Here is a 12,249-nt window from a genome sequence, read left to right as displayed (position 1 = left end):
CAGAAATACAATTTGACAGTATTTGTACAAGATGCACAAAATTCTATTTCATCTTTAAAATTCTGAATTATTAGATACACTATGTATAAGGCAATATTATTATATCTTAAAAATACTTTTCATATTCTTACAATGCTCTTATTGACAACAGTAAATGCAAAGCACAAACCAGACATCCCTTATTTACATAAAGTTATATTGGATGATTCAGAAGGAAACAAGTAGTATGTGTTCAAGGGGCCTTTTGGGAAGCTGAATATTAAGGCTTTTCTTTTTTAACAATGCAGACACATATAAATCTGTGAGCACGTGTACTTTTATCCACACACAAATTCACTCTGCAGGGATTTCTGAAGTATCAAGACCAAAAGAAAGGAGGAAAAACAGTATTACAATGGGACTTGTCATAAAAAGTGTGGAGCCTGTGGCCTAGATTCATCTGGCCTGAATTCCATTCAAGTTCTTGTGCACAATGTTTGGTATTGGCAAGCTGCCTCTGAGAACCTACAGCCCCTCAGGAGCAAACGCCAGTCCCCGCGACTTAGCAGGAATTCAGGCCAGTTGAAATGTGTTACTGTAGTGGAGTGACATCTTGGGAAAAGGCTGCAGAGAAAACGGGAGTGGGGTGTAAGTTTTCTAGACCAAAGGGAACGCGAATAGCATGCTTTCATATCCGAGCTGTACGTGCTTTTGTTTTTAAAACACAGTTATCTAAAAAGAGCCCCAAAATCCCTTGCTGCTCCAGAAACTAGAAATGTTTTCTCTTGCATGTGACAAAATCTAACAGCTATAAAATGCCATTGCTTTTAACGTCAGCCAAATATTGCCAAGATCTACAAGATTAAGACATCAGCTATTTCCACAGCTATCCACCACACTGCATCAGACTGTTTGTTATGAAGAACCTTGTCAGCGGACCTTTGAGAAATCTCTGCCGAAGGGCAGCACTGTTGAAATTGGTGAAAGAAGATATTTCATAAAGAGCACTGCAGTACCTTCAACTCTAGCGAGGTTTAAGTTTTCAGAGGCCAAAGGGAGAGAGTGAGGCTTTTCAACAGCATAGAGAAGCAGAAGGGTTCTGCTGGGAAAACTGGGAAACTATTGAACCAGTCCATCTTCCCCTCCTACCCCAAACAAAATAATATGGTGTTTGAAGATGAAAATGTTAGTGTCTCAGTCTTCTGAAAAAATGAAGTGTCTGAGGAAAGCAGGCACTGTCTGTTTAAGAATAATAATACCACAAAAAATAACAGTATCATTGAAACGCCTTTTTCATTGAAAGTTTCCAGAGACAACATCTGATCAATTTTGTGTATTAGAAAAGCATTGCATAAGCCTAGAGTTACAAAATGGCATGAGGTTAAAATGGAAGGCATCATGGTCTCTGGGGTATTAGGGCTGAGAGGCTCATTTGCTGTAGAAAAAAAAAGCTTCTGTTCACCTCCAGTCCCAGTGCACTGGCCCCACAGAAAGGGGAATACATACAAATATGAATTAATTACCTTTGATTTCTAAGGGCCCATCGATGTGTAATTCTGCTTTATCTTCATTCTTGCTGTTGTTTTCAGACCCTTGAATAACAGCAGTTCTTTTGTAGATGCCTCTCTTCACCTCATCAAAGACCGAAAACATGTTGTGGACACGGGCGGTGTAGCCTGCTAGCTCAGTAACCTGAGGAACAACAAATGCCTCATTTCAGTTAGACTTCACAATTCTATAAATCACATGTCTGGCCAAAGATTCATGAAAAACATTCCCAGCTATTCTGCACTTCTTACATGTTACTCTGGAAGGACCAATGATGCATCTTGCGATGCCTGTCAATTTTCATTCCCTGAGATTCTGTGCTAACCCATATGCCACCCACAGCTCCTACCAGCCAGCAGAGAGAGTTGGAGGGGGACAGATTTCAGACAGTGTAAGCTGTGACAGCTCCAGTAAACGAGGAGGTTGCAGGGACTGCTCTTTTCTCTAGATCAGCAGAGTCTTCAACTGGCAGAGAATAACTATTAGCAAATCTGAAAATAGAGAGCCTATCATAGCAAACAAAACCTCCGCATTTGTCAGCAAAATAAAAGTCCACAGAAGTTAGAGAAATTGGCATCCATAATTATTTATGCTTATGTCCCTGTATTCCTGAAACCTCCCATGGGAAAGGTGTGCTTTTCTGCGTAAAACAGGCAGCACTAGGGCATCCTAATCTAAAATATGGTACAAAAAGGAAATGACTCTTCTGTCCATTGCATGCTAGAGTACCAGAGCTAAATCTGAGACCTTATATTAGAACTGGGCATTTTTAAGGTGGTGAGGTCTCTTAAAAGGCTCTCTCCTTTTTTGGGGGGCTTCTTTCATCACAATTTCCACCTGGTAAAGACACAAAAAACAGATCTCTGGACCTAGTAACTTCCTTTTCATGGGCAGCAACACCACCAAAAGCTCCCAAAGAACTGGCTCCATCTCCTGGCAGCAAAGAATTAAGCCCAGGCATCTTATAAATTTATTCTTAGATGGCTTTAAAGGGATGATTTTTTTTATACTAAATGCAGAGAGCAAGACAAGAATAACAAGAAAATTAGTTCAAGATTACAAAATCACTAGCTTGCTGTGGTTAAACACATACACACCATGACTGAGCTCACCTGCTATGGCCGTACATAATTCCAATATAAAATCCTCTATAAATTTCACTATTTGTGCCAGATTCAGAAGTGAGTGCTAGTTCTAGCCATGGAGGTTAACACAATGTCTCAAAAAACTCCATTTAAAAAGAGTAATCACTCAACATTTCAACTCCACCAGCTGTAAATCATTTTGCACTTCTGGTAATGGCATTAACAGCTGTGAAAATCACTGGGCTAACAGCACTTGGGGCAGCAGGTAGCACACAAGAGCTGTAACACCATTCTTCACACTGGAGTCTTTCTAGTAACTTCAGCAGGAGCTCGTGCCAGGACTGAGCGTTCTGCACAGCGTCAGCAGTGACACTTGATGGACAGAATTCCACATGTGATGAACAAAACTTGTACCAACAGAAGAAACACAACTTTGAGTAACCTACAGAACCATGACCCTACAAACTCACCTTGTCAAAACATGAAATACCACCATCTAAACTATTGACCTGCAAAGAAAAGTTGAGCCCACCTCATCTGCATGGTGAATTATATTGACTAGAAGGAGATCACTTCGGTGGATCGGGTGGGCAAGAACTGGAACTTCACTAACACTTGAAGTACACTGTACTTCTTTGGAAATTGCCTGAATTATGAAATGGGAATGACAATGTGGTTAAAGTACCACAGTGCCTCTTCAAGAGAAGTATAAATATAAAATTAAAATGGAAATTCGTAGATCTTATTTTTGATCTCATGCTGTCTCGATTAAAATCTCAGCATGTTATAAACCAAGTGAGTTTGTTCAGTTGTTCCTACTACTTTGTGGGTACTTCAGTTTCCAAAAAAATAAAACCACAATTTTTTTAAGTCCCCATGTACATTATATAGATGATTTAAATGTTGAGAATAAAACAGAAATTACATTACTGTTATCTGGCAGTATCTTTAGAGCAGAGGCCAAGCAGGGGAACAGCTAAAGGAGCAGAGGTCAGGACCATAGTTCATTATAAGAACTCCTTCTGAGAAAACAGAGACTCTGGCTTTGTCAGAGTCCATATCTGAAGGTGCCAAACTACCCCTCCTCCTCCAATTTACAAAGCTGTAGCTATTACAGCTGGATTCCAAGTAATGGAATCCATAGTCTTTGATTATCTCCCTAGCTAACGTGTGCCTCCTCACGCTGCACTGGGAAAGGGGGTCCTCCCCAAAAGGATGAGCATAAACCAATTAAACAAATGCAGAACCAACGTTCAGAAGGAAATGTTGAGAATAAGAGCGCTGCCTCACTTTCCTTTAGCTTAACAGTTGGCACCTAGAGCCCAACTTTACCGGAATTTGGGTAAAAACCTGAAACAACATCTCTGATCTTCCAGATGAACATCCTGCATTTCTAGACTATCTGCTGACTTAAGGTGGATTTTTTCCTGCTAAAATTTCTCTACTTCGCAAAATTACTTACAATTTAACAAGTACATAAGATACTGAAAACAGCTCTACAGTTTAGGCTCCCAGGAAATAAGTATTCGGTTCTCCTTGTATTTTATAGAAAACACGACAATTCCAACAGAAGAGTCCCGAAACATTGGAGACAGACAACGTGAATTCAGGTTTGTGCTCCAAAGACAGGAGGAATTTGAACCTTTATCACTCACATTCCTGGAATTTCTATTGCTCTCTGATGGCACCTGAACACAGGTATAAAAATGAAATCTACGTGTGGCACCATACTGGCAGTTGTGCACTCAGTTTAGACTCTTTTTGGACTTAACTCTAAAGATCAACCTATCAGTTCAAAGACCTCTTTGGACTTCACTGAGATAGAATTTGCCTTAAAAAATCACTTTTTTTTGGTTACATTTTACATCAAATGTGAATTCCGTTTGTTTGGGGTTTTTTTATTTGTTTTGTTGATGACTGATATACAATACCTCTTTATATGAAGACATAATCCTTTCAATAGCATCTGCTGCAGAGATCAGCAGGTTTCGTGATGTAGTAAAAGCTTCTGTTCTTTCACTAACCATTGCCTGTTTCTGGCCATCTTCCATTTCTAAAAGTAAAAAAGTTTTCTGTTAAAACACTCTTCTGAAAATTACCTCTACAATTAAATTATGATTAGAATGTTAGCCATTATACATCAGCTTTTAAATTAAGAAAAAGTTAACTCTAGGAAGACAACTGTTCAAAAATAATTGGTGAATGTAACTAGCACAGATAGCTTGGTGACGAAGAATAAGTGGGAGTACACAGAATTCATCTTCTTATGCAAAACATCCTATTCTTTTACACTACTTGCCTACATAGGAAATTTTCCTTTTAATATATTGTTATTCAACCTATTTTTTTCAAAATATGAAAAAAAATGAAACCTAAGCAATTCTCTGAAACAGATAGTATTTTCACTACTTTCAGCCTTCCTTATTTATTGACTTCATGTAAAATGAAACATTCATATTGCAGGAAATTTAGCACCATGATTTCTAAACATGCTTTCTAAAAGAAAGCAACAGGCTCTTTTATTATCAAAGGCATGGTTTAAGCAGGATACCTCTCTCTCACAACAGTTTCTCTCTTCATCGGACCCCAGAACAAAACTGTTTATGACACTGCATCCTACTGGCAAGATAAACCCTTTTTCCAAGGAAAGGAGTTGTCTCATAAGAACATGTCAGCAGCAACAGGCAAGGAGAAAACAGCAGCAGAAATTATAGAAGACAGACGATAAATAGATATGCTTACATTTAACGTATCTACATATGCTCCTGCTACCATGTGACCTACACATTTATACAGCATATTCAACTTGCAATGTTTGCTTTCTGAAGCAATCAAGATCTTAAAAGAAGTGGCTGAATATTTTAAGACTGAATGTTGTTTCAATGTTACAGTTGCCTCTACAGAAAAGAAGACAACAATATGTAGTAAACCACTCTTAAGGACTTTTCACATACAAGATTCAGAATGAAAGGTCTCAAGGGTTTTCTGTATCACATAACTTGATATATATCTTTATATACTGCTTAAGTCTGTTGCAGAACTGGGTCTAGATATTATTTTTTTCTTAAGTTCATAAAGTTTTTTTAAAGATTCTTTTTTAAGCTAAGTTGCTGCCAGGCATCAGGCTAGGCAGGGTAATAGATGGATCTAGTGCCACAACTCCTGGATTAGCAATAATTATTGACAACCTGTGTGATGGCCAAGACACAACAGTGCTTATGGCCAAGAAAATCTAGGAGGAATCCCCTGCAGGTGTGATGAGACTGTAAATGTAATGGGCTCGGTCAAGCAACGCAAGAGTACAGCACACAATATTTTTTATTGGTATCTGTCCCGCCTTCCTGACAAGACCAGATTCTAGAAATCTAGTGTCTAGAAATCTACATGCAGCACCAAAGCCAGATCTTTCTGTATTTATTAGTTAAATCTAAATGCTGTTTGGTTTCAACTTACACATCCACAAAGGTATCCCTGCATAATTACATCTGAAACACTGAAATACACTATGGATAATTGAGGAAAAACTTTTGAAAGAATTCTTATATTTTTGTGCATATATATATATATACACAGCATCTATATGTTACTCTTTCTAGCCTCAGATGTTTTTAATAACAATTTTAATTAACTGAGATACACGTTCTTTTTTTTTAGTTTAAATTATAAACATCAGTCAATTGGTTGTATGTAATCTAGCCACCTGGGACATGAGAAGCAGACAGAAAGCATCTTGCAAAGGGAGGGTTACAAAACTCTTGCTCACATAGTCCTCATTTATTTTAAAAAGTCATTTCCACTCCAGGAAGAATAAACTTACGGGATAGAGATAATTCAGTTAATCATCAGTAAAAAAATAAATTGAAAATTGTTTCTTCTCAGAGAAACAATTTTTACTGATCTTCTTGGGATTATGGCCCATGCGGTTCATGCGGTGTAGAACCACCAGAATGAAACCCCTGAGGAATGAGGTATGGCTTAACTGCACTAGGGCAGCGTTCCTCCTGTGTGCAAACGCAGGATTCCCCGGAGCTGGTTCCAGCACCCAGGCCAGCTCAGCCGGCAGGAGCTGGGAGATCCCCACAAACCGCTGTGACCCTCATTTCAGGCATACTTTTAATTGCAAAAATTAAAATTATATGGAATTTATGAGCATTTCAACGTTCCAAAACACAAGCCCCTACATTACGTGCCTAACCCACCAGGATTACTTTCCTTGAACTTTTTGTCGAAAACATCTTTCATATGGCTGGGCCTCCTCTGTTTGAAGTGGTGCATTGTAACAGGGCAGACAGGCTGTCTCTGTTCCACACACATTTCGCTTTTCATCTTCATTTATGTCATTGATAGTCATACTTCTTTTATAAACAAAGATAAGCGTTCACTGTGTCTAGAGAAATCAAAGTCTCGCTTCCAAAAATAGTCACTTTCCAGAAACTGATGAGAAACATGACATTTGGAACACCAATTGTTTAATACAAAAAGAAGAGAAATGTTATCAAACGGAAATCTTGACCTTGCCAGTTAATTTCTTCCCCAAAACATATAACAGAATTAGCAAATTTTAGTCAGAAATGTCACCATCATAGAACATTCTTTTTGCTTTTTATTGAAGGATTATTTTTTAACTTTCCCTGCCCCACCCAAAAAAGTGTTCGAAATCTACTGCTTTACACCTTTAGTTTCAGGTCTGGTCATGGTACCAGTTTTGTGCACATCCCTGATTCTGGTGATTTATCCTAAATCCACTAACTGTTCCTTCAGATACGAACAAACTTGCATCTGACCTGCTAAGGCACAAAGCAGTGTTTTCCCAAGCAGATCAATGGTAAGTTCAAGTCAGGTAAATTCTTTGAATACCTGTTATACTTCAAACTGGTCTTGCCAGTGTTGATTTGTCAGTATTATGTTCACAATCAATCATTATGATATGCCTCAGGTCTCCATAATAAGCCCCATGCTTTAACATATTATGTTGCTGGTGGCAAATATTCTTCCACTTTATAACATGAGCCTGTCTTTGTTTTCTCCCACATTTGAAAATTATTTATCAAAAGAATATTCGTAAGAGGAATGTTATTTAGTTTAGCATGAATACAAGTCTTTATTTAATTCATGTTGTAATAACCAGGGAGATATTTATGATGTGTGGTTAAGCGATCTTTTTCTTGACTGTACTCATTCCTGTCTTAGCAAAAAGACTTCTATCACTTCTCTGTTGTGCTGACGACCTTCACAGTGAGGTGAAATGGCTTTGTACAGACCCTCCTGTTTGGAATAGGACCTCCTGGTATTTTTGAAGCTGTTACCAGGATGCCAGCCAGGGTCCTGATTTAGTGCCCTCCTGAGCCACGTGATGGGCAGCAGCTCAGAAAGTCGAACACTCATAGTGGCTGCACAAAGTCATCCTACAAGACAAACTGAGTTTGTCCAGTTGGACAGCCCTGATTTGGAATACAATTACCACAACCCACACTGAAACAAATTCACTCATTCCTGATTAAATGTACCCAAATTAGAACTGATCCTTCCACAGACATTGTAGGATTTAAAGGCTAAAAGAATCCTGTGGGATTTGTAATTTATCCTATGGTTCTAATTGCGTATAAGGAAGCCTGTTGAGGCAAACTTCCCCACATGTCTTTCATTACCCCCCTTAATTACCTTTCTTTCTGTTCTCTTTTTTTTTTAATAGCATCTGCAATCACAACACTACTTGAGTCTTGTTTCACTTCCTGGAAAGTTGTGATAGGATGTCAAAAATGGTACCATCCAAACCTAGAATCTGAATTTTACCTTCTCGTCTCCCAGGGAGTCAGGGGAAAACCAGCGATTCCTAACAGGACAACATATAAGAGAATAATTACCTATAATTACACTATGGTTTATGGAAGGAGGAGATAGGCACTCTAGGAAAGTTAATAGCATCATTTTGTAAAGTAGCAGGATATGCTACAAAAATCGGCCTGAAAAAGTGAAAAAGGACTGAAATTATCATTGTAATCCCATATGATACAAGGATCCTCTAACTCCTGAATTCATGCTGTTTATCAGGCTTATATTCAAAGTTGGATCTTTTGTGTTGCTCTTTCCTCAGCTGCCTCACTATGCTTGAAAGTTACATACGAAACACAGAGGTTGTAATAAAGCCTGTTAAAAATATACAACTATGAATGGCATTCAGGGGAAGTACAGTCTTTTGAGGATGTAACTTTAAAGAAACATTAAAGAATTAAGTAAAAAATATTATTACCGCCATCTGCAAATCCCGTTGCAGTGATGATGGGCACAGCAACCATAATCATCCCACAGCTACTCCAGACATACTTCATCAGGAACTGTTCTAGCATGATGTACCACAAACGTTTGGACAAAATGAGATTCATCTGATCTGCCAAAGACTTGTAGCTTTTTTGCAGTTGCTTCATTTCTACCTACAGTTAAAAAATAAAACATTTGTAAAACATAACAAAGATGCACATGTCATAGAAGATACATTCACATATGAGTACGAAGTAATCGGGTACCCAGAGCTGTGCCTTCTGAGTCACATCTGCTGCATGGTACTTTACTTTCACAGTGCTGCAGCCTCACAGAGAAAGTGCACAGCTCTATGGAAGCCAGTGGACCTGGTTCTTATTTAGGCCATTATCCCTTGACAGCACATTGGCAGATTTTCAGCTTTTTTAAGATCTCCGATATATACAAGGACAACAAACAAGGCAGTAAAACCAGCTGATTCTAACAACCAAAGTAAGATTCATTCCATATCCCTTTAATGAAGCTGCAGCTGCTGAGTTTCACAGCAACTGAAACTCCTCATATCGGAAAGTGTTTGGGGATCAATTATCTCCAATGACTTAAAGCTGCAGAGCTGATCCCCCAAATGCACTGCTGCTTGTTTTCGCAAGCAGTCTGGAGGAAGAGAGACCTATCCCAAGCGGTTCAACAAGTCAAACACAGTTGCAAGTCAATATGATATAATACATTCTGTTCAAATCAGTGTATGTGGGAACTGAAAAAAATACTCAGTTTAGATGCACTTAAAACATTGCTATAGGCAGCTCTTGAGAATGATTGCTTCTACCAAAATAAAGCCATTTACATTATATAATCATTTCTTGGACTGAAAGAGTAATCATTCAGACTGGTTTCCAGCTTTCATTTTTACCTTGCATGAAACAACTTTTTTTCCAAATCATGTCTGAAAGGCGTTGCAGCCAAAATTCACTTCTAATAAACATATGAAGAGTTCCTTAAAAAAATGGCTTTAAAACAAGTCATTAGTTTATGTAACTGTGACTGCTGAAGTACTCTACTTAAGCTATTTTAAGACTCTGATGACTACATCTTTGCTTAGCTATGTAAAACAGTGTCAAAGGTTGTAGTGCTCCCTGTGCTATCACAAAATTTTCCCCTAGACTTTCTGGTGTGTGCCCTGGTTGCTATTTCTGCAGCATCAAATCTGGTAGCACATAAACATGGGTGGGAAAAAAAAAAAAAAAAAGCCTGGAAAAGTTAAGCAGAACGGACTGGGTGGGGGAAAAATAAGAATGGAGATTAGCTGTCTAGAAAAGCATAGGATCCAGCTGCAAAACAGGAACATTGTCAGAACACACGGGAACCACGGTCCACTCCCCCCAGATACCGCCTGTGAGATGGCATTTTCCTAGGAAACGGGAAGTGCTGGCTGTAAACAGGTTTAAATGTCAGAGGGACCCAAAGTGCTCAGGAAGGGCAGCAGGAGGAACACAGGCCAGCTCTGGAACTGCAGGAACAACACCAACACTCTACAATTTCTCTCCCCCATACCTTGTGCCCTCGGTAAAAGGCGATCTCTTCCACGTTGGCAATGATGCGTGAATGCATGAAGCGCAGATAGCCCTTCTTGTGCGCCTCCTCAGCCACCAGCTTGCCAAACTTGGGCGAGCAGGCTTTGAGCACACGGGCTGTAGCGTAGACGACGAGCCCGGCCAGGAGCGTGGGCCCGATGGGGTTCGCCCCCCGGGACCTCGCTGTGCGGATGAGGGTGTAGGAGGTGAGCACGACATCCAGGATGGGCTTGGTGAGGTTGGAGTAGAGATGTGCCACCGACTGTGAGAACATCATGATGTCCTCAGTGAGGGACTGGTCAGGGTTGGCCAGCCGCCCGTCCATGCTGATCACTCTGTAGTACGTCTGGTTGGCAAAGTAGGTCTCATAGGCGTGATCCACCAAGCGCGTGCGGAACGCGAGGGCCAACTTGCACTCCAGGTACCGTATGGTGCTGTTCACGAAAGTGGCTGGGATCGCAATCATCAGCCATTTGATTAATTTGAAGACAAAGCTTCTGGGCTGTTTTTCCACGATGCTTTTCACAATCTTCCCATCGAGGGCGGCCACATAGATGGAGAGGAAGGTCCTGGAAACCAGGGCGACCGAGTGGAGGCAGAGCAAGCCCAACTCGCCGCTCACCAGCTTTGGGAAGAACAGCTTGCGAAGTTCCAGCAGCTGCTTGAAAAATTCCGCGTCCACGGCCGGGGAGGCTTTGCCCGGGCTGCCGGCGCCGTGCGGTTCCCCCCGGTCCCCTCCAGCCCGCTCGGCCCCCTGCGAGCCGCCCTCCCGCCTCACGCGCCTGCGGACGATGGGGTAGAGGATTCTCAGTCCGTACGCCGCAGCCAGCAGGCACGCAGCCCTCTTGGCGGTGCTCGCCCTGCTCCATTGCACCCGCCGGGCCGCTGCATGCAGCATGTGGGTCATCGTGCCCCGCCGGAGGCACCGCTGCGCGCCGGTCCTAGCGGGGGCGGCCCCACCGGCTCTTCATGGGGCCGCCAGCGGCCCCAGCTCCCCGCCGACCGCCGTGTCGTGCCAGACGCCGAATGAGTCCAGCCTCCGCGGAGTGATGGTTGCCTTCAAAGCCCGGCGCGTTGCACAACGCAGCTCGGCGCCGCGCAGCCCGCCCCGCTGACCACCATTGGCTGCGCGGCGCGGGGCGGCCCCGGGAGCGACTCCGGCAGCGGCCCCGGGAGCGGTTCCGGCAGCGGCCCGGCCGCTCGCTCAGGGCCCGGCAGCGGCGGAGCTCCCCCGGCGCTCGGCCCCGGGCTTACAGCGGGTCCGCCGGAGCTCGGCCTCAGCTGCAGCGCTGATCCCCCGCAGCTCGGCCCGGCAGCGCCCCGGCTCGCCTGAGGCTGCGGCCGGCCCTTTCCTTCCGCCTGCCCTGCGGAGCAGGCACCGCCTCCGGCCCCGCCAGCGGCGCGGGGGGGACAGAGCCGGCGGCAGCGCTCGGGCTGGGCGGGAGCGCTCGGGCTGCGCGGCAGCCCTGCGGCGGCGGGGAACGCGTCACCCCCGGCGCCCGGCCGAGCCCTGCCCCGGGGCGGGGGGGCTGGAGCGGGCGGCGGTGCGGGCAGTGCGCGGGCGGGGCCGGGGGCCTCGGCGCGGAAATGCGGCCGGGCGGCTGCGGGAGGGAGCCGGCAGCGCGGCGGCTGCGGGGCAGCGCTTTCCAAATACGCGTAGTTTATTTCCTCTCCTCTCGTCAAAAGGAAACGGGTATTGTGCTCTTGCAGCGGTTTTAGACAAAAACAACCCCGGCTGATTCGCACAGTCCCTGCAACAAAAACAGGCTAAATCCACACAAAGGAAATAACGGCAGAGGCTGTTGTCT

At 43.1% G+C, this 12,249-nt stretch overlaps 1 protein-coding gene across 1 annotated transcript in view; it reads right to left on the bottom strand.

The window, feature by feature from the left end:
• Positions 1–11,893, bottom strand: part of ABCD2 (ATP binding cassette subfamily D member 2) — a 46,509-nt gene extending 34,616 nt beyond the window's left edge. Inside the window, exons 1-4 of the mRNA XM_082064444.1 lie at positions 10,422–11,893; positions 8,863–9,043; positions 4,544–4,665; positions 1,503–1,671 (exon numbers count right to left, since the gene is read on the bottom strand). Coding sequence (XP_081920570.1) covers positions 1,503–1,671; positions 4,544–4,665; positions 8,863–9,043; positions 10,422–11,348 — 1,399 coding nt within the window. The 5' untranslated portion in view covers positions 11,349–11,893. The remainder of the gene's footprint in view (positions 1–1,502; positions 1,672–4,543; positions 4,666–8,862; positions 9,044–10,421) is intronic.
• Between the last annotated feature and the right edge of the window lie 356 nt (positions 11,894–12,249).

This window comes from Streptopelia decaocto (genome assembly GCF_964273445.1).
Source record: "Streptopelia decaocto genome assembly, chromosome: 1".
Classification (NCBI taxonomy): domain Eukaryota; kingdom Metazoa; phylum Chordata; class Aves; order Columbiformes; family Columbidae; genus Streptopelia; species Streptopelia decaocto.
The sequence above is the reverse complement of the archived record's forward strand: the minus strand, read 5'-3'. Positions and strand labels throughout refer to the sequence as shown.